Below are 23,352 nucleotides of genomic sequence, written 5' to 3' on the forward strand. Positions count from 1 at the left end.
CTGGTCTAAGATTTAACCAATGTTTGAACCATTTTTTTAATTTAGAAAAAGATAAATTTTATCCCCCTGCATTCCCACTCCCTCCCTGCAAAAGGGGCAAAAATTCAGCAGCATCAGGAATAGGTTTTCTGCCCTCCCTTCGTGGCAAAGATCCCAGAGCTGGGAGAGAAACAGCTGGGGTTGTACCACGACCCCATGCCTCTGCTCTCTCACGACACAGGGGAAACCGCTGGCTTCCCTGAAAGAAGGGAAACGTGGGCTCTGGGGAATCAGCATTTCTCCCGAGGCCGGATGGCTGGCGGAGAAGTAGTACCACCGCCTATCTTTGCTTCCATGTGTAAAAGGCTCTGAGGTCAGGCTGACTTGGACTTCTGCACCTGCAGTGTGGCCACACCACCAGCTCTCTCCCAGGACAGCTGTGAGGACTGAATGAGTCAGGGTGAGTAAAGCACCCAGTACAGCACGTAAAATGGGCTCAACAAATCCAGGTGTGCTCATCTGAAGAAGAATATTTACGTATATACACGTATACTCGAATCGCTGCGCTGTACACCTGAAACTAACATGATCTTGTAAATCAACTATACTTCAATTAAAAAAATAAAAACAATAACCAAAAAACCAAATCCAGGTGTGCTCCCTGTGTGGCCGATGCCAGCATGGGGGCCTTCCTGCAGCACCGGCCCGGACAAGCTCGTGAAGCTGCCTCTGAGCTCAGACACGCAGAATCGCCACGAGGAGACGAGCCGTGTGGACAAGGAGTCCCGCTAAGTCAGATTTGGGGGATTTCCACAAGGACTCCAGAATCTTGATGGGTCCCAAAAGGAAGTTCTTCACCAAGTAACGGAACTTAGAAATTATTAAGAGCACGTGCATCCAAACATAACAATTCCAGAAGACACAGCTTGGCAGTACCCAAGACAACCTCGGGGTTTTTACATGATTAGCAGTGGTGAACTTCACTGGCCATTTTCGGAGCAACCCCACCCTGGCACCGTGTGTGTGTGGGCGTGGGCGTAGGCGTGTGCATGTGTGTGTAAGGTATTTCCCATTCTCTCTTTAAGCATATTTACATTCTGATTAACTCATAATGATAACTGCTGGTAATGATTTTAACATTTTAAAGGGCCAGGTGCTGGGGCCCCTAAATAGTTCTGTACTCTTCGGTTTTGCTTATGCATGCTGTACTGCGTGCAATGCTGTAGAACATAAAAGACTATCCCTTATCATTTAAAGGATGAGAAGATAACACGAGTTCATGCTCATAATCATCAGGTGGTTACAAGAATGCAAGAGCCGAATATCTTACTTAATACTTTACCTTTCACAAGTGTAACACTCGCAGAACTCATTATTTTCTCCAAAAAACCCATCTCCATAATAACAAGAAATTTCTTCTCCAGGTTCAATATCTCTTAGAGCCTTCACACATGCTGTATCTCGACCAGTTGACACAAACTGAAATAAAATCAACTCATTAAGAAACTCATACCTGAAGCAAACACAAAATACTTGAGATAAAATATTTTTTATGCTTACCTTACAGTTAGGTCTGCAATCTGAAAAATGTCCAAAAGATAAAGTCAATTAACTGTAGATAAGATCTGAAACACGAACAATTACAGAAATCTGAAATAAGCTTTCCACATAATTTTACCAACTTTTGATAGAAGTTTCAGGTCTTAAGTTAAACTACAGGAATATTTATTTTAATAGGTTTATGCAAAAAGAAGAAATTTCTATTTCCAACCCTCCTTTAAAGGAAGATAAGGTCATTCTAAGTTTTAGAAGTGCTACCCAACACTAGAGCTAACACCTTAGAAACAGAGCTTACCATGGTTTATAAACGCAGCAGGACCAAGCCAGAGCTGAGCACAGTTTTTCCTTGTGGAATACATGACACTGAAGTCGTTTTCTCCATGTCTAAGTAGCATGTTCTCCTCAATTTCTGAAAGTTCGGCAATACAACCCACCAGTAATTCTATTTTGTCATTTCGTTTCCTATTTAAAATATGTGATGTTAAAAATTACTAGTAATTATAAATCGTAAGGCTTCTTTCAATAAAATAAGCCTGTCCAACAAATACCAGGAATCGAGAAGACTTAGCTGTGCATGTTTTAGCTGATTCACTTGGATCCCCACCTGGATGTCATCTCCTTTTCCCTGGAAGCCCCACAGCCTTGTGAACAGTTACTTGTGCAGCTAGCTGCCTTATCCCTACCAGAGACTAGAAAGTCCACTAGGAATCGTGCTACCTACACCTCCGAATCCCCTACCGGACCCAGCATAGTGCTTTGCAGGCAGAAAGGACTCAAAGACCCGCCGCACTGCATTCAACTTGCTGACACTGGAGAAGGAGACAGAGACAAGCAGCAGGAGGGTCGGAAGAGCCCAGAACTGGGACGCCGCCCTGCAGAGCAGCAACAGCAAATGTCATGCAAGCCAACAGGCACTCGTCAGTGTTCTAGCAGCCACATTAAGGAAGGAAAAACAGGTGAACGTACTTTCAGTAACATATTTTAACCCAATATAACCCAAATACTATTTCAGCAGGTAATCAGTATGAAATATTAATGAAAAATATTTACAACTTAATATAAAATCTCACATGTATATCACAATTTGTAGCACTTCTCAATTCAGACTAGCCACATTTCAAGGTTTCAACAGCCACCCATGGCTGGTGGCCATGGTACTGGATGGTGCAGCTCTAGAACCCAAGACCTCAAACCTCCACAGCCATGTGCAACACGGAGCCATGGGAGCCGATGAGCAGGCTGGATTCCGTCCCACAGCAAACAGATACACTCACTCACATACACACACCCATGCAAGAAGCCCAGGAGGAAGGCTCTTTCCCATTCCAATTTCAGGTACCTGACCCGAAAATTTTTGCTATAAAAAATACTGGGGGTGGGCTTCCCTGGTGGTGCAGTGGTTGAGAGTCCGCCTGCCGATGCAGGGGACACGGGTTCGTGCCCCAGTCCGGGAAGATCCCACATGCCGCGGAGCGGCTGGGCCTGTGAGCCATGGCCGCTGAGCCTATACATCCGGAGCCTGTGCTCTGTAACGGGAGAGGCCACAACAGTGAGAGGCCCGCGTACCGCAAAAAAAAAAAAAAAAAAAAATACTGGGGGTGGTGTAAGAGAGGGGTTACATATTTCTTCTGGGAGATAAGGCAGGGAATAGGCATTAGAGGAAAGATATAATTACATATTCTCTCTTTCACGTATGGCTTTTATCCCTCCTAGCTGGGCTCAACTTTACTACTTTTATTTAAGCTGGCACACATATATATATTTTGAAGCAGGCATTGTGCTAGGAAGCTTCTACGCACAAAATTCCTATGTAACCTTTCTTATAGGCCAGTAAAAAACTGACTCCGGATGCCAGGTTATTCAACCCCAGCGTCCCTAACCTCTCAGTAGTCCTTGAGCAGGCATCCAGACTCAATGAAAGGAAAACACAAAGCATTCTGGCTTAGAGGGAGATCTGGTTCAACTCAGAGTTCTTCTTCTTGTTTTTTTTAATAAAAAAAATTTTTTTAAGTCTTTATTGAATTTGTTGCAATACTGCTTCTGTTTTATGTTTGGTTTTTTGGCCCTGAGGCAGGTGGGATCTTAGCCCCCAAACCAGGGATCGAACACGCACCCCTGCATTGGAAGGCGAAGTCTTAACCACTGGACCTCCAGGGAAGTCCCCAACTCAGACTTCTAATTTCACTGTCCCGACCCCAGTCACTGGCCTGAGGCACTGGCACTGCATTGGCTCCTTTAGGGTAAGCTCTGGCCTTATTCCTTCCTACAACTTTCTTAGCACATGAACAGTAATTTAAGAGAGAACTGTAAACAAAATTACTTTACGGGTTTATACTAGTATAATAGTTACCACTCTTTTGTTGCAACAATTTTGGCTCCATTTTGTTCCGATGAATATCTATTACAAGGCAATATTTCAAATCCACTGTCGGTTGCAAACATTCGCAAGTAAATAAATACCTAAAACGGAAAAAAAAAAAAGTGATACCTACTTTACATTATTTATCTTGCTAGACTTCCTCAGAATTATAAAAGCAAACCACCACCAACAATGAAAAAATTTAAGATTAAGTAACAAATTTTGTTATTTTAAAATGTCCCATACTTGTGTACCTGGTAACTTGGCTATGTTACTCTAAAAGCTCACAGTAAGTTTCCCTTCTGGATGACAGAGTTTTCTCTATGGAGAGTCACACAAGTTATCTGATGTGTTATTAGGTCTTCATATTGATTAGTTCTATGAAAATCTGATTTAAAATTTCAGTGTTCCCTACAATTTAGGCTCATGCAAACAGATAAACAGTACTAATTTGGTTAATGAGCTCACGTGCTCCTTGAACAATCTCTCCTGCATTTTGCTCTTGTTGAGAAAATAGTGCCGCGCCCACTCTCCTGAGGTCAGACATTTGAAGGCTTTCTCCAAGTGCTCATCTTTCTTGAAACGTTCAATTACTTCCTTTAGTTCTTCTTGTCTTCCTTTAATAGGCCGAAATCTGAAAGAAATCAGAACAATAACTTCAGTTATCTTCCATCATCCTTGGGCCACTGCTTAAGAGATCTTGAGAAAAAAGTAACCTAAAAACAGCCAGACCTAGCAGAAGAGTCATAATAAGTAATCTGGATGATTATTACTAAAGTAATATTGATCACCAGGAGATATAATTTCTCTTTCTTCAAACTATACTTTAATATTTTTATTTCAGTTAGCTCATTAACTGAGAGGTGACCAGGTGATTCAAATGAAAGCTGTCTGATTCAGGCTTTTATAACTAGTCATCTACTTTGGGAGGTACAAAACAATAGATCTAGAATAGAGCTCATCTAATTGAGTTAGAATGACAAGAATTTTTTAAAACATGCAGAATCAAGCCAGAAGAGTGCAAGGCAATAAGCTTCAGAAGAAGGATGAAGCAAACAAAATCATGCCATAAACAAAAACATCCTCTATGTACATAGTTAGAAAAACCCCAAACTAAGCATCCCAACAGGTCTTGAAACACACCTTGATGTTCCAACATCCATGTCAAATTAATCTTTGATAACTGCGTTCAGAGAACAAAAAGTGTGCAAAAGTACAACTCTAGCGGTGATACTGTTGTGGTGGTGATGGAAGGAAAAACTGTTGGGGTAGAATTTTAGAAGGCTTCCATGTAAAATCAGCTATAATGACTACAGAATATCACATGGCTATGCACATATTAACACATGATACAATCATGGCCCAAGTAAAACTTAAGTTGTACTCATTTTAAAGCTATGTTCTCAATAAAACATGTAATATGATTAAAGGTACTTGGATCTTAATTCCAAAATTTCTTCTCATGTCGATTTCATTTGGTCTACTTTCCAAAATAAGGTTAGGTTTTTTTAAAATTAACATCCAACAAAACAAGGAATTACAGACTGTTCTTCAAATAAAACACATTAAGAAAAAAATATTAGTGTCTCAGGAGAAAAACTATTTGAACTATGAATCTTGCTCTAGCATCTAAAACTGCACATCGCAGACACCTGAGAATTCTAAACTGAGATAACAGCTAGCATAGACTCCAGCGAAGGAAGCATTCAAGCAGTATTTTGTTTTCCAAATAAGCTATCACAAATGTATTCATCACATTTCAGCAAGATTTTAAGCCACAATATTTCACCAAGGCTTATTTATTAGGTGCTGTGTACACATGTGCTATGGTGGAAAATGTAAGCTAGAAGACATGGCTACTGTTCTCGAAGGTAAAATTTTGCTGGGACCGAAAGCCATATGCATGCATCAAACAGATAAGCAAGGCATCAATATGCAAGTGCATGTTCATGTGGTACAAACAACACTGCTGCAGCACTTTGAAGTATGGAAATTATAACTAAGGTGTGAGGTTTGTTTGGGAAGAGGGTGGTTTGGAGTTGACTTTGATATGGGCAATGAGGAAAGTGGTGAATTTAGATTTCTAAAGAAAAAGCAGAATATTACTATAGGCAGGAAGGAAAATCAAAAGAAGGAAAACAAAGTGAGAGAAATTCTAAGCAGAGGATCTTAAGGCTTGATTCAGAGATGACAGGAGCTGAGGGAGTCAGCTGGCGAGTAACAGTAAAGGAGAGTTCTAAAACGAGGAAGAGGGGAGACATGAGGAGCAGGACAGTAACACAATTTACTAGGCAGGATCTCTAGAGGCCTTCAGCTGTGAGAGCATGCTGACACCTCTAGGAACTTACTAGCTGCAGACTCCAGTTTCAGTAAGCTCTTAAAACTACTAAGTAGAACAATCTGAAGGAGTTCTAGAGACATCATATGAGGAAATGGACAATGCCCTGTTTTATTTCCCGTTTCAATCAGTTAGCACACCAGCCCGCACAGACAGACAAGTGGAAGTCCTTTAGACAATTCCAAATGTCTTTAATTAGGCTGTCAGACTATGGTATCAGAGAACCACTAACATAAAGATTTGCAGAACTGTGAAAGTATCCAAACTTCCATACAGTTATAATATTAAACTACTTACTTGCAGCCATCATTAAGTGATTTCGTCAAGATTGGGTTTCTCTAAGAAACCCAGTCTAAATCCTTCTGGCTGCAACCCTACACCACGGGGTTATTTGCAAATGAAGGACAGATAAGACCACCAAGCAGCTGTTAGCTAAGGCACACCACTCCAGGCAATACAAAGTGATGGGAAACAGATAACCAGAGTTTTACGCAGTAAACAGAAAAGCAGTAGTTCACTTTGAGCAAATACGATGAATAATCCATGATGTTAAGTGATGGACGGGGCTGCAAACGACAGGAGCCAAGCAATCTTTACATGTTCAACGTGGGACTGACCAACGGTGCCAATTGTAAAGTAAATGCATGGCTCGACACATTAGAGAGCAAGAGTCAGGACTAAGTTCACCTGAAGATCTTAAGAACATGGCAGAAAGTAAGTTACAGACCTGGAATGGACACTGGCTATTCCTGACAGGTTTTACATGTGCTCTCCGCTCCCTGAAACTTCCTCCCTGTCTACAAATACCTTTCAGCTATCCTTTTGTTTACTCTTTGTTCATGATGCCAAACAATTTATATGCTAAAACCAACACAAAATAATCAACTCCTGAGTTAATAATATTCTGCCTTCCACATATCCTGTGACTTTTATTTCTGCTTTCCTGCCTTCTACTGCCTCAAACACAAACCCCCAAAACTGTCCCTTGTTGCCCACTAAGCAAGAACCTCTACTTTACTTAAAATGTAATTTACTGTCAAAACTTACTGTCACAGTTGGCTGCTATAGGCGTGAAATGATAGTGAGGCAAAGGAGGAAGAAAATGGTTCTGGGTGCAGATGGGAAGGGGAAGAGACAGTTGTTTTCGATAACCCTATAGAAGAACATCAAAATCACCTGGCTGACAGTTCCAGTCAAATCCCATTGTAACAAAAACTGCGGGGAAATAAAAATTATTTAATAACATAAGATTGTTACAACTATTAGGGCCAGAGCAAAAGGCACTGAGGACCTTAGAAAAAATTAATTTTCTATTACTGGATAGAAAAACACGCTCTGTCCTCTCCTTAACCACAATCACTCTAAATCTCCCGTACGAATTGCACAAAGCTATTCTTACGCCATGACTTCTAAAGCTAGGAGAAAATTTAGATTATCTAAAAATTATCTCTTGTTCCATAAATGAGGAAAATAAGGCCCAATGAGGGCTAACTGCTGGAAGGACTGGGACTGTTACCCAGGCCTTTCTCGGCCCCGCTCTTATCTGAACCACGAGAGCCCTCTTGTGTCGTTCTGTCATGAGAACAGGGTCTGACTTGTATTCACCGCTGCGAGCCAGCACTGAGCTCGGCCAGAGACAGCGCTGACTGGTACCCTGACAGCACCATGAAAGGGGTGGAAACAAACCGACTATTTGGGGGTGGGTGGGCTGGGGTGGGCCGGGGTGGCAGGGGAGGCAAGAGAAACGGGTATTCGGCATTTCCACATCAACGCGCCCCTCTTCCCTCTTAATATTTAACATTTGCAACTTTAAATAAACCAGACATTTATTTTCCTCTTTCCACACCTCTCTGATCAATGGCTGGTATAAGAAATTTAAAAATATGTCATTTACAATTGTTTACTACTAAAAGGGGCAGAAAAAAACATATGAATTCACACTCCCACACACCTGTTCCCCACTCTTTCCAGAGACTGACTTCCCAGGTTTTCTTGCTATTTGGTTTTTCTGTTTCCAAACCCAAGAGACCACTGTGGCAATGAAGAAAAGTTGCAGATTTGTATTAGCTGCACTACCGTGCCCTTCCATTAGCATGTACAACCAAGAGCTACTGGAGGGAGGGGAAAGAGGAGGGGGGACAGAAAAAAGGGAGCAAGGGAAGGAGGGAGGAAGAGAGAGAAAAATGCTCAAATATTTAAGATATAAAATAAAACCATGAGTCAACATCGTGAACACATTTCCCCCTTGAAGAAAGATTAACTGCGAACTGAGTTCGTAGATGCCGAGTGGAGGAGTCATGCTAGGACCACAGCTCTTCATTCCTTCTTGACCTGAAAATAAACAGCAACCAGAAACATACCTGGCTGAGTCCTGCAATCAGTGCTCAGCTAATCCCATGGAGTGACTCCTGATTTTTGGATGATTTCTCTTAAAATTACCCTGTTATGGAGTACAAGTGGTTTTTTAAATACAGCTATTACTAAGACCAAACTATTTTAAAAGGTTTGCAAAATGTTCTAAAAATCGTGTTTATGCTGACACCTCCAATTACTTAACATAAAAGAACATTTATAAAGGCTGAAACAGGTTAGTTTGTATCTTATTACTGTTTGTAATGCTCTCTACCTACCTCACAGGGTTGTTGTGAGAAAAACTGTCAGATTTTGAAAAATGCCTTGAGCTCCTCGAAGGAAAGGCGCTATATAAATGCAAAAACAAACAACAACAATAAAAAACTATTTGTATAATTTGTACTTGTAATTTCTAAACAGACTTACAATATTGGTTGTAGCAGAAATCCCTAAAACGCTGTGATATTCAAGAACTTTATGAAGCCACGGGTCGGCCTAGCATGATAACAAAGTCCAGGAAGCTAAAACGCTTTCCTTCCCACATAACATCATTTTACCCTTGATTATATTAAGTTAGAAGGTCGAAAAGTTTCTTTATGCTTTCCAGTCAAGCACTTGATATTCAAGAGGCATTTAAAGTGATTTATAAATTCATATTCAACAGTGGATACGAATAATCAAATATATAAATAAGGAAAATAAAAATTAGATGGTTACAGTAGTGGAAGGATGAGTAAGGACTACACAGGCTGAAGTCTGTGTGCCCTGATAGGATTCTTCCCATTTCTTTACAATGTGATGTCCCCCAACTCCTCAGGATACCATGAAATCGCTGGTCACGCAGCCTGAACGAGAGCGCATTACTGAAAGCATCCATTCCTGCTTCGCTACATTCATCTCTCCACTAGCTTTTTAAAAAAATTAGAGGTATTACTAACAACTCTATTCTCTGGTTAAAAGGAAGAACTTAAGTTTCATAACTGACAAAAGTCAACTAAATTGAAATTAATATTTTGTTTATGCTTTTTCTAGGCATTCATGCCACAACTCTGACTGCCTTCTTAGTAAATACAGGGATACGTTAAGAGTAAAAATACAGGCAATTCATAATATAGCCAAATAATTAAATATCTACTGTTTCTGAACAGTATTCCTGAAGGTACAACTGAAATAAGTAGAGAGGAGGAGGGCATAAAAAAAGAGAAACTAAGTTCAAATCACAGATGTATAAATATGAGAACAAAGAGACCACTTATATAAGTAACAGACGGACAGTTTGGAGAATTAAAACCCAAAGCTCCAATCACGTCCTCCAGTCACTTCTTTTGCACCCCAAAGAAAGAGAAGTCCACAAAAAGCTAATAATTTAAGAAACATTTATGGTTATTCAAATAAAGCACTATAGATTTTCCTTATTGTCTATAAAATATCTTTGAAAATGGGGTAAGTGACATTCTGGTAAATTCTTGCTCAGAAGATAAAGAACTATAAGTGATAATTTTCAAATAAATCCACTAAGATTAAATGAAAATGTATATACCTTTCATTAAGATTAACAAGCTTCATTAATAAAAATTCTGTATATTCCCCAAATGTCAGCTTATGAGAGTCTGTTAAAATACCTCTGGAATGAATGCCTCTGCTGAAAGGCGGAGAGCACACCTTGCTTTGACACAGCAACATCAACTGCTCAACCGCACTGGCCTAAGTGCCGACACTTACAAAGCCAACGTAGTCTAACCAGGGAGCAGTAGCATTATCTACACCATGAACGGCTATTTTAGGAAGTGTCTGAGTAGGATTAAATGTTGCACTGGAAAATATGAATTTAGAGGTTCCTGGATATGGTAAGGTCTTAAGTTTTAACAATATCTGTGTGGTAAACCTAAACTTGACATTTTAGGATTACATGTTTTAAAGTGAGCCCTAGAAAACGACTGATAAGGAACTTTCTATCCATTTATCACATCGGGACAAAGCTCAGTAGGCTAGACGGTTTAAGACCTTGCTTCCCAACTGTAATTGGGAGCATGTTAGAAATGGAGACTCTCAGGCCCCACCTCACACTTATTGAATCAGAATCTGCATCTTAACAAGATTCCCCAAGTGACTCATGCGTAAACTAATTAAAAGAAGCAGTTGTCAAGGAGGACTTTTTAGAAAACATGAGTTATTTACTGTCACAGAACCCAGTAACAGGTAACTCTTCATCCTCTGGAATAGTCAAAGCGTGGGGGCTTCTGAATACATGGAGTTCTTTCCCAAGCCACTACAACTTTTGTTGTAATTTTGATGGAAAACTTTTAAAAATGGTTTATTTGCTTCCATGTTTCAGTATACAAGGCATAACGAACAGAATCTGTTTCAATGATGACTCCAGGCCATAATTATGGGCCTTTGTGTAATATTCTGAATGCCACTAGACTGTTGTGTGAAACAGTGAATCACATTTCTTACCTCGGAGAAAAAAAGGCTAACAGGTGAGTTAAATACTATTAGGACCCTAATAGTAGGAGAATGAGCCCTGGTCTCTTGGGTTCACTGGGAAATAGGGGATGTGGGCTTAAAATAATGCAAACTAGATTTTTAGTTGGACACTACGGCATCCAATTCTGCTGATTTTCCAGAGAACAGCCATCCATTTGCCTATGTAGAAAATTTAAGTATGTGTCCCTCTGACAGCAGGGAACTATTTAAATAATCTCTCAAGTCCATTCCAACTTTCACTTCGTTTTAGTAAGTAAAGATATATGATGACAGGAAATTACATGAAAATACCAAAGGCACGTTTTAACCTGAATTACTTCTTTTGGGATTTAGACTATAATTGATAAATGAATTATCTTGTTTTAATTCTAGCAAGGGACAGAATTAAAATAGGAAAAAACGGACACACGATTTTCCTCTAATCACCTGCCCCCAATTAATTACTGGTGACCACCCCCCTGGTGATCAAGCACCTCTAGGGCAGTCACTGGCGCTGCAGCTACGGTAAGAGTGAACAGTGGTCCAGAACTTGTTCCACATTCTAAACCCCTGATGTTAGGCTTTTCTATCACTCGAAAGCCTTTGCCATGGAAGTTAAGAGGCAACACAAAGTTGTAAGGTTCTGATTTAGTGCTTGGCGGCAGTCAATTATGAAATTACCTAAAGGCCTTTTTGGGAGCGAGATGATGTTTAAGAGAATTAGAATAAAGAAATTTAAAGGGTCACAGATTTCAAGAGCTAGGCAGTATTTTATATAGATGGCATTTGATACTCAATAAAGTGGTTACACATCTATTTTCTTACCTGTATACTGAATATAACCACGTCTTTAAAAATATTCACTCTAACTTATAATGACTAGCTGAGTCTCAAAGATAAAACATAATGGCAAAAATGGGATAGGGAGGGTGGGAGGGAGGGAGATGCAAGAGGGAAGAGATATGGGAACATATGTATATGTATAGCTGATTCATTTTGTTATAAAGCAGAAACTAACACACCATTGTAAAGCAATTATACTCCAATAAAGATGTTAAAAAAAAACATAATGGTAAAATTCCCTATATACAGTGGAAAGTATTTGAAAGAATAAAAGTTTGTAATAAAATCATGAAAAAAACTGATGCAACCTAATTTAGGTAGAAAAAAATCATACACATTTTCAAGGTTTTACAGGATGCATATATTTCTTTCAGGTAATTCTCATCAACATTTAAAACAGAATATGGAGATGCCCCTCCAACTCTGTATTTTAATAGAAGTATCCCGAGATAAAGCAAGAACACGGAATTAAAACTGACAACTCATGGAAGCTTATGTTGCTTTTCTTGACTCACACATGGAAAATCCTCCTGCAGCAAAACCTTTCCTTTAATGTCATTTTAAATTTTGACTGAGAGTAAAATTAGCCATCTATTTTCTTAAGTTCAACAATATCATCTGTTCCACTCAGGATAAAGACAAAATTACCTAGTATTCATTTTGTGTGTTTGAAAACCTAAATAGGGATCAAGAACCAAACTGGTTGCTAAGTCATCATTTTCACAGAGTTCCTTGGCAGACATTCCAGAAGATGGTACATATCGACTCTGTCCTTCGAATCCTGAATTACCATTACCTGTGAGAAGAAAAAAGAAGAAAAATTAACTCGCACTGAGTACTACTGAAATCTACCTTAAAAACCTTTAGCTTCACTGCCCATTCCAGTTAGTAATTAAGAATTGAAATTGCTTATTTCTATCAGTTTTACTAATTAAGAATTGAGTACCCTTTGCAAAAACAGAAAACTAAATGCAGTAAATTAACCTAGTTATTGAGAGCATTTCTGTTAGATAATATTATCAGGTTTCCCAAGAACGGGGTCTGGACAGTTGTGAGACTCTGGCTCAGATGCCTTACTTGCGTCTCCAAGGAAGAGTTGAGACACAGGAGATGGGCAGATGTTCATCACAGTAGCAAGACAGCACAAAGGGCCACTACAGACAGGGCTGGCATGAGAAGGAAACAAGAGGAACACGAGATACCGTCTGCAGTAAGCGCCAGAAGGCTAAATCTCAGGAACCAAAACAGAGCCTCCAGGCGTTACCTTCCACTTCCTGCTTGTGGGCAGACGTGTGATTATCATCCCCACTTTGCTGGCAACTCAGGCCCAGAGGTTAAGAAACTTGCCTGTGATTACACAGCCAGGTAGGAGAAGAGGGGAGAGAAGTAGAGAGAGTCTGACAGGCCTATTTCTAACACCTGTTTGAACCAGATTTTGAAGGAATGGATAAAAATAGGGAAGTGACTGAAAAAGATAACTGAAGTAACTGGGTTTAACTGTGGAAGAAAAACAATGTAAAGAGAGGAAAGCAAGGCCAAATTTGTATGGACGAAGTTTCATCAGTGCTGATTCACATTTGATGTATACGTCACTGAGGGTCTTCATGGAGTCAGCACATGCAGTTACAGAGGATAGCAGCAGTATAACTTTAAGCCTCTCAAAATTAAGAGGTGGAAGAATGAGTGACAAAGTGAGACGTCTAACCTTTTCACCCACTGTTCCAATAAATAAACAAACACTTACATGTCTAAGTCCCTGCCAAAGGGTCAGTATATGATTTTGAATCAAATTATTTGCACGTAGGTATGTATAAAACTATCAAAGTTGTTATATTTTCTATACCAGCTTTATTAACACTTAATTCACATACCATACAGTTCACCCATTTAAAGTGTACAATTCAATGGTTTTAAGTATATTCACAGAATTGTGTAACCATCACCACAATCAATTCTGGCACATGTTCATCCCCCCAAAAGAAACCTCATACCTACTGGAAGTTATTGTCCATTTCTCCCTCCCCCACAGACCCTGGCAACCACTAATCTACTGTTTCTAGGGATTTGCCTGGTCTGAAAATTTCATATAGATGGAATCATATGTGTTTTTTTGTGACTGGCTTCTTTCAATTAGCATGTTTTCAAGGTTCATCCATGTTGTACCATGCAGCAGTACTTCATTCCTGATTATGGCCAAATAATATTCCATTGTGTGGATAGACCACATCTGGCTGCACCATTTTATCTTCCCAAAAATAGTGTATGTAAATTCTCCACATCATCACCAACACTTGTTACTACTTGTCCTTTTGATTTCAGACATTCTAGTGATCGTGAAGTGGTGGTTTTGATTTGATTTTCTCTGATGATTTCGAGCATCTTTTCATGTATTGGCCATTTGTCTATCTCTGGAGAAATGTCTGTCTATTCAGATCCCTTGCACATTTAAAAATGGGAGTTTGTCTTTTTTTTTTTTTTTTGCAGTACGTGGGCCTCTCACTGTCGTGGCCTCTCCCGTTGCGGAGCACAGGCTCCGGACACGCAGGCTCAGCGGCCATGGCTCACGGGCCCAGCCGCTCCGCGGCATGTGGGATCTTCCCGGACCGGGGCACGAACTCGTGTCCCCTGCATCGGCAGGCGGACTCTCAACCACTGTGCCACCAGGGAAGCCCTGGAGTTTGTCTTTTATTATTGACTTGTAAGAGTTCTTTATTCTGGATACTAGTCCTTTATCAGATATGTGATTTGAAAATATTTTCTCCTGTTCTGTAAGCTGTCTTTCCACGTTCTTGATGGTAACGCTTAAAGTTTGCAACTTTGGTAAATTTCATGTACTTTTTTTTTTCTTCTTTTGTTCCCTGTGCTTTTAGCGTCATATCCAAGAAACCACTGCCTAATCCAAAGTTATGAAAAAATTTATGCGTATGTTTTCTTCTGGGGGGTTTTATAATTTAAACTTTTAATTTAGGTCTTTGATCCATTTTGAGGGGTTTTTTTTGTGGTACGCGGGCCTCTCACTGTTGTGGTCTCTCCCATTGTGGAGCACAGGCTCCAGACGCGCAGGCTCAGCGGCCGTGACTCATGAGCCCAGCCGCGCTGTGGCATGTGGGATCTTCCCGGACCGGGGCACGAACCCGTGTCCCCTGCATCGGCAGGCAGACTCCCAACCACTGCGCCACCAGGGAAGCCCCATTTTGAGTTGTTTTTTTTTTTTTTTTTTCATTTTGAGTTTTTTACATACAGTGTGAGGTCGGATCCAACTTCATTCTTTTGCATGTGGATATACAGTTTTGCCAACCCCAACTGTTGAAAAGACTATTCTTTCCACAATTTTATTGGCACTTTTGTCAAAAATCAGTTGACTACAAACATGAGGGTTCTTTCTGGATTCTCAATTCTATTCCATGAATATATATCTACCCACATGCTAGTATAAGACTGTCTTGATTACTGCAGCTTTGTAGTAAGCTTTGGAACCGAGAAGTATGAACCTTCCACATTGTTCTTTTTCAAGACTGTTTTAGCTATTCTGGATCCCCTGAATTTCCATAAGAATTTTAGGATCAGCCTGTCAATTTCTGCAAAGAAGCCAGTTGAGATTTTGATAGGGACTACATTCAATAGGCAGGTCATTTGGGGAGTATTACCGTCTTAACAATATTAAGTCGTCTAATCAATGAACATGGGGTGTCTTTCCATTTATTTATTTTTCTTTCCATTTATGTATTTTTTATTTATTTTTGGCTGTGTTGGGTCTCCGTTACTGCACGAGGGCTTTCTCTAGCTGCGGCAGCGGGTGCTACTCTTCGTTGCGGTGCGTGGGCTTCTCATTGCGGTGGCTTCTCTTGTCGCGGAGCACAGGCTCTAGGCGCGTGGGCTTCAGCAGTTGTGGCTCACGGGCTCTGGAGCGCAGGCTCAGTAGTTGTGGCACAAGGGCTCAGTTGCTCCGCAGCATGTGCGATCTTCCCAGACCAGGGCTCGAACCCATGTCCCCTGCATTGGCAGACAGATTCTTAACCACTGTGCCACCAGGGAAGCCCTTTCCATTTGTTTAGATCTTCTTTTAATTTCTTTCAACAATGTTTTATCATTTTCAGAGTTTAAGTTTTATACTTTATTGTTAAATTTATTGCTAAATATGTTTTCTTTTTGATGCCCTGTAAACGAAATTGTTAATTTCATTTTTGGATTGTTTACTGAAAGTGCATAGAAATACAATTGATTTTTGTATACTTGTATCCTCCAACCTTACTGAACTCATTTATTCTAATATTTTAGTGGATTCCTTAGGATTTTCTATATACACAATCATGTCACCTGCAAATATTGTTTTACTTCTTCTTTTCCAATTTGGATGCCTCTAAGTTCATTTTCTCACCTAATGGTTGTAATCAGAACTTCTAGTACAATGCTGAATAGAAGTGGTGAGAACAAATATAGTTCTGTCTTGTTCCTGATCTTAGGGGAAACCATTCACCATTAAATATGACATTAAGCTTTACCAGGTTGAAGAATTCCCTTCTGTTCCTAGTTTGCTGTTTTTATCCTGAAAGGGTGTTGGATTTTGTCAAGTGCTTTTTCTGCATCTATTGGGATGACAGTATGGTTTTTGTCCTTGATTGTATTCATATGGTATTACATCAATTGATTCTCAGATATTAAACCAAACTTGCATTCCTGGGATAAATCCCACTTGGGCATGCTATAGAATTCTTTTCATCTGTTGCTGGATTTGGTTGGCTAGTATTTTATTGAGGATTTTTGCATCTATACTTATTAGAAATATTGGTCTATAGGTCTTCTTCTCTTATGATGTCTTTGGTTTTGGTAGCAGGATAATATTGGCCTTTTCTTTGTAGGTAGTGGTTTTTTTGCTTTGTTTTTAAAATTACTAATTCAATCTTTTTTACTTGCTATAGGTTTATTCAGATTTTGTATAAATAAGATTAAATCGGTTTCAGTAATTTATTACTTTCTAGAAATTTGTTCACTTAATCTAAGTTACTTAACTTCTTGGTATACAGTTGTTCATAGTATTCTGTTACAATCCTTTTTATTTTTCTAAGGCAGTCTAGTAATGTCTCCTCTTTCCATGTTGATTCTTGAGTCTTTCTTTCCTAATCAGTCTTGCTTAAGGGTTTGCCAATTCTTGTTGATCTTTTCAAAGAACCAACTTTTAAGCTTTGCTGATTTTCTCTATTCTCTTTCTATTCTCTATTTTGTTAATTTCTACTCTGTTATTTCCTTCCTTCTGCTTACTTTGGGTTTAGTTTGCTCTCTCTCTCTTTCTGGTGTTTTAAGGTGAAAGGTTATTGATTGAGATCTTTCTTCTTTTTTAATACAAGTGTTCACAACTATAATTTCCCTCTAGGCATTGCTTTAGCTGCATCCCATAAGTTTTTGGTATGTTGTGTCTTCATTTTCAATCATCTCAACGTATTTTCTCATTTCCCTTTTGATTTTGTCTTTAACCCACTGGTTATTCAAGGAGTGAGTTAATTTCCACATATTTGTGTTTCCCAAATTTCTGTTATTCATTTCTAATTTTACTCCATTGTGGTCAGAACATATATTGTATGATTTCAATCCTTTTACATTGATTGAGGGGCTTAAAGTATGGCCTAGTCTATGGTCCATTCTGAATAATGTTTCATGGCTCTTGAAAAGAATGTGTATTCTGCTGCTGTTGGGTGGAGTGTTCTATAGATGTCTGTTAGGAAGAGTTGGTATAGGACTATTTGAGTCTTCTTTCCTTCTTGATTTTCTGCTTAGCTGTTCTATCCATTATTGGAAGTGGGGAACTGAAGTCTCCAAATTATTGTTGAATTATCTATTTCTCCCTTCAATTTTGTGAATTTTTGCTTCATGTATTCTGTGGCTCTGATGTTAGGTGAAGTCGTTGCAGTTTATCTAAGGTGACGCAATGCTTTGTTTCTCTTCATCATTGGCTCTATTTTTGCACCATTTGTGCCCGATAATATTCAATGTGATGCTGTTCATCTTCACACTCTCTGGGTTTTTCCAACCCATCCCTCCAAATCTGTCTACACTTGGCGAAGTGTAGCTCATGTAATGGTCATTTTCTAAATTCTTATGTACTTCCAACAACCAAACTAATTAAGACCTTTTTGCACTGATGCCCAAAAAGGAGGCCAACAGCAATTTGGGGAAAAAAAAAAAAAAGATTTAAGAGATGCCTAATTTACTGACCAGAGCCAATACCACTGCCATAATCACTACATTTCTCAGTTCCTTCAGGTTCCCACCACATGCTAAGGGGGTGAGGAGGTGTCCAGGTAGAGGCAAACCCATCAGTCTTGGGCTCTCTCCTTACCCCTATCCCAAGCAGGGATATCGTCTAGTTTATTTGGTTTTTTTGTTTTTTGGTTTTTTTAAACAGAAGCAGTGACCTGATCTGATATGGAAAAGTTAAGGGCAGCCTGGGCCCAGTGAATAGCATAGACCCATAAAAGGTAGGAAGGAAATGAGATCAGAACTGGTACACTCTATCTGAAACTGTAGCAAATGACAGGCTAATCAATCCAAATCTACCGGAAGTAGGCCAATTCCAACACAAGCTAAGGCTATTTAGTTGTGGCTAAATTAACCTTAGGAAAAGAAGAAATATAAAAAGTTGTCTGGGACTTCCCTGGCGGTCCAGTGGTTAGGACTCTGCGCTCTCACCGCCAAGGGAGCGGGTTCAATCCCTGGTCGGGGAACTAAGATCCTGTAAGCCGCATGGTGCAGACAAAGAAAGGAAGAAAGGAAGGAAGGAAGGAAGGAAGGAAGGGAGAAAAAGTTGTCCTTAACATGGCCATCTAATTTTGGACAATATTTATATAGCTGCCTACTTAGCTTTACACTTATCCTGGGGCATTTTACTACTCTTAAAAGAACTATGAAACAGTATCAAATCTACACTTTCTTGAACTCTCAGTAAGTAGCCTCATTACCACCAAGAGATATAGAGGTAAAAAAGCAACTCATTATCAATACTTCTTCTCTGTTAGGATAAACTGTTCACCCTATATAAATAGAAGAAATGGTGACAATTTGAAAAGCTGCCCTAACTTCCACTTATCATGTAAATTAGGGTTGACTTTATCATTCATATTACTCTGTAAGTTTTTAAAAAAATACATACTTAAACTTACATCAAATATAAAAAAACACAGTTTGAACTTAAAAGAAATTTAATAGCAGTACTTTAATATTTTTAATAGAACAAATAACCATTCAGTTATAAATTCTACAAAATATAAAGTTATGCATATAAAAACATTATATTAAGAATTAAACTTGAGTTGTATACAATGTTTGATGAGAATAAAAGTTGATATAACTTTGAAAGAGTAAAAAAACTATACTGTTAACTGTGAGAACATAAAAAAATTGTTTTGAAAACAACAGAGAACAGAATACACATTACAAAGTGGAAAGAATTACTGCCCCATATCACAATCAAAAGAGTGACAGTTGAAGTATGTACATACATCTGCTGGACCTCCTCTCGGCTGCGTTCTTGCCAGCCTTCACGGTGTCCTTTCCCGTGTGCTGTAATTTTGATTGATTCTGCTGATGGTCATTAGACAACTTGCCTCCATTTCTCCTGCCATTCAACACCATGTTCTTGGATTCTCCCAACCACTTCATACCCACAGACAGCCTGACCCAGGTGCATTTAGTCACTCTCTTCAAATAGCTTAGAGAATAATTTCAATGTTCTCTCCTAACAGAAACAAAACATGAAAAAACAAAACAAAATGGGGAGGTAAATACATAAAAGACCATATGCTACACAGACCCCTGAGACATTTTCAGAGTATTCAAAGTAACTTAGCAATTAATGTTTCCACTCTTCACAGACTACGTTGGCTCCCCCTCCATCCCGCGTCACGCTGAGGTCTACGGTGCCCCCAGAATGAGGAGGGACTCGTTCTGCCTTGCTCATTGCTTGTGCTTTGAAGAGCGACGGGTAACCAGTAAGTGCTCAATAAATATTTATCTCTTTCAGTTGCCAGTAAGAATCATCTTTGCTTCTTATTACCCTGATACCTAGGTATATAGCTCAACAACCTGCTCAAATTACACGTTTTGGTAACATTCTATTAACTCTGTGAGGAAACAAGGAAGTTCTCTCTTCTCTTCTGAGGAGCTGAAGAAAAGGCATCTCAGTTAAGCTTTTTCCACAACAGCTTTGTAACATCCTTTTGTTGCTGTTAGTTTGAAGTCAAGATTCAGGATATTTAAGGGACCAACATTTGAATATCAAAGTATTGCCCGTCATGAAATACCTGCCTTAGCATTCCTTTACGATGGCAACAAAAATTGAGATTATTGTATTTGCTAATATAGTGGTATCCCTCACTATCTGAATTTTAATTAGCTGAATTTGGGCACAAAATGTCTTGGATAGTGAGAAATGTTTGTAATTTATAAGGACCTTCGGAAGTGAAGGTATAATAGATTACATTTGTTGGTAATGGAATGAGAAAGGATGTCCATGACATCACCTCATTACGGAATTATGCTTTAGTGTAAGTCAGACTAAAAAGGCTCTAGGATAAGAAAGTGTAAAAAGAGAACTTGAGAGCTAAAGGAACTCTAAGATTCTAGCATAACTCTTTCAATTTGCAGATGGAGCTGAGGCAGCACGCCCAATGCCACACAATCAGCCTGCAGCCGTAGCCAGAGGAGAACCAGGCGTTGCTGCCCAAGGGCCTCTCATCTCACCACACCAGACAGAGCTCATTTTCCCTCACTTTTTCCAAACACACAGAAAAGCACACATGATAAATTATTCTGAAGTACTCCCAGAAATGTATACCTGGAGATGCCTTTAATGATACCCAACACAAATACAAAATATTAATTTTTACTTGACCTCCAGTCTCTTTCATGTCACAGGAATTGTGTGAATCCACAGTGTGGTAAAATGTGGGTGAGAGCAACATGCTTAGGCAAAAACGTGAACAACAGCTGATCCATATTAAGGATACTTTTACAATTGTTCTCGAACATGTAATTTTCTCTTGGTTCCTTCACTATTAAAATTCAATTAGTATCCAACTTCTATTGTGCCTATCTTTTGACTCTTCTTGTAGGTTTCACTAAACCCAGAAAAATGCTGCTACTGAAATAATAGGAAAGGGCAAGTAAAATATTGATACATCGGTTCTAAGCTAAATATTTTTCAACTAATACTTTATCAAATTAAACAGAAGACCCCCTACTGATGATCAAATCTCTTATATTTATACTTAGACAACCTGTCGTTTTGATTGGCTAATTCCTTCATGTTCCAGGAAGTCTTCCTTGACCCTCACTGCCAAATCCAGGTGGACACCCCTACTATAAAACTGGGTGAGGGACTTCCCTGGTGGCACAGTGGCTAAGAATCCACCTGCCAATGTAGGGGACACGGGTTCGAGCCCTGGTCCGGGAAGATCCCACATGCCGTGGAGCAACTAAGCCCGTGTGCCACAACTACTGAGCCTGTGCTCTAGAGCCTGCGTGCCACAACTACTGAAGCCCGTGTGCCAAGAGCCCGTGCTCTGCAACAAGAGAAACCACCACAATGAGAAGCCTGTGCACCGCAACGAAGAGTAGCCCCCGCTCGCTGCAACTAGAGAAAGCCCACGTATAGCAACGAAGATCCAACACAGCCAAAAAAAAGCCCTTATGTCACCATATAGTGAAGGCCTGTCTGCCTCCTTAATGGACTGAGAGCTCCTGAGGTCAGGAACTTATTTTTCTTTTCTCTAGTACAGCACAAAGTAGATCAAAGGCACTCAACTTACGAAAGAATAAATAAACTAGTTTGTGGTCTAAACCACCTCAAAGGAGCTGCCACTTTTGCACTTTTTTTAAACTATAAATTATAACCTGACCTCTTCAAATTCTCTTCTTCCTCAAGATGCTTGTGCTGTCACAGGCGGCTGGAGCAGCTCTGGTACAGGCAAGACATGGCAGGAATCAGCCATCACCGCCATCAACCTCCCTACTACCTGCCATCATGCTTTCTGGTTCACCCTCGACTCTGCACCTCCAGAGAAAAAGAACAAGAAGGTGGTAAAGCGCTTTGGGTCCTTTAGGAAATTCATCTCAAGAACGCCCACATATAACATGCAACTTACAGATAATGATGGAAGAATGTGTTTTTAAGACTCTGTGGAGCCCTAATACTCCTCAATGATTAACACATAAAATGTAACTATACGGAACAGAAAAGAGCAATGTGGCTTTAGACAGAATTAAGAGACAAAAGAAAGAGCAAGTCACCTCTCCAGAGAATCCTTAAGTCGCAACCAAGCTTCCTACTCAGAGATAAAAAGTGGAAAACCTGGGAAGAGGCCCAGCAATCTGTGTTTTAATAAGCCCTCCAGGTGATTCTGACACTAGTTTTCCAGTGTCAGAACTATTGTTCTAAGTTACTTATTCATTCATTTGTTCGTCTGTTAGGGCAAAGAGCAAATACCAAAATTTTAAGAAGTATGGAATAAAAATTTTTAATTTGAGGAAATTATACCTATCAACCTAAGTTTTACCAAGAATTTGGAAAAGTTCACCAATAAATCATTTTAGAAGTATACTCCAGCTACTGTGTACTAGAACACAGTGTGGAACGCAGACTGAGATCCACTCTTACACATCATATCTATTCAATGTGGGTTAATGATCCAAAATGGAGCAAATTCCTAATCCTGGGTCTCATTTATATTGCAGTCAACTGATATTATTTTGTTTGAACTTAAGGTACCATAGCATAACAAGCACTGTCAATCACAAGACACGGCTGAATTTCACTAGTATGAACACACTGTATGTTATGTCTGGATGTATCCTAGCAGAGGCACCAATACTCTCCACTCGTCCAGATAACAACAGCTATCATTAAGGCAAAAGACTTAAGCTCACAATGAATATTTTGTAAAAGCAGTTCTCGTAAAGCTATCAGAAATTGGGGGCTATTGATAAACTTTTAGCTCAAAACGAACATATACTCTACTCATCATTAGGTCACTGTTTGTTCTGCCCTCATGAGTGCAGGATCTGCCGTTGGCATGATCATTCCCGTGAGACTATGAGCTGGAAGAACACTTACACATTAAAGGTGGAGACGGAATTTCAAAAGCTAACATAAGTGGATATTTTAGTAGGAGAAACAGGAGCTGAAGACACTGGGTGGCTCCCCCAGAGCTCCCCCCTCCCAACAGAGCAAGGGTGCAGTCTCTCTGCCTTGGAACCCAGCTGGCTCACATGGAGACACTACCATGGTCGTGGCTTGGTGGACGTATCCGAGCTAACTGGCCACTGACTATACCTAGAAGTTAAAATTACCTCAAATTTATTCCAAAATCGGCAGAAAAACAATTCTCAAGAAAGGAGTACTGGCGACTCCTTAAATGGCCTAACAGCTACAAATCTTTCTCTGATCTGATTTCCCAATATAAAA

The 23,352-nt window shown here is 39.6% G+C and overlaps 1 protein-coding gene across 6 annotated transcripts in view; it reads right to left on the reverse strand.

Moving 5' to 3' along the window:
* The window catches only part of KMT5B (lysine methyltransferase 5B), a 58,792-nt gene that overhangs the window by 15,703 nt on the left and 19,737 nt on the right, over positions 1-23,352 (reverse strand). For 4 of the 6 annotated variants that reach the window (XM_027090677.1, XM_027090678.1, XM_027090680.1 and 1 more), the window contains 8 exons: positions 19,391-19,626; positions 12,546-12,693; positions 8,867-8,935; positions 4,367-4,532; positions 3,890-3,999; positions 1,835-2,001; positions 1,540-1,559; positions 1,322-1,458 (listed from right to left, as the gene is read on the reverse strand). In XM_027090677.1, coding sequence (XP_026946478.1) covers positions 1,322-1,458; positions 1,540-1,559; positions 1,835-2,001; positions 3,890-3,999; positions 4,367-4,532; positions 8,867-8,935; positions 12,546-12,693; positions 19,391-19,550 — 977 coding nt within the window. In that variant the 5' untranslated portion in view covers positions 19,551-19,626. Of the gene's footprint in view, positions 1-1,321; positions 1,459-1,539; positions 1,560-1,834; positions 2,002-3,889; positions 4,000-4,366; positions 4,533-8,866; positions 8,936-12,545; positions 12,694-19,390; positions 19,627-21,787; positions 21,937-23,352 lie in introns of all 6 variants that reach the window. The other 2 variants (XM_027090679.1, XM_027090681.1) reach the window with 2 other exon arrangements.

Source organism: Aethalodelphis obliquidens, unplaced genomic scaffold, assembly GCF_003676395.1.
Source record: "Aethalodelphis obliquidens isolate GAN/ISIS:26980383/991018 unplaced genomic scaffold, ASM367639v1 scaffold69, whole genome shotgun sequence".
NCBI lineage: Eukaryota > Metazoa > Chordata > Mammalia > Artiodactyla > Delphinidae > Aethalodelphis > Aethalodelphis obliquidens.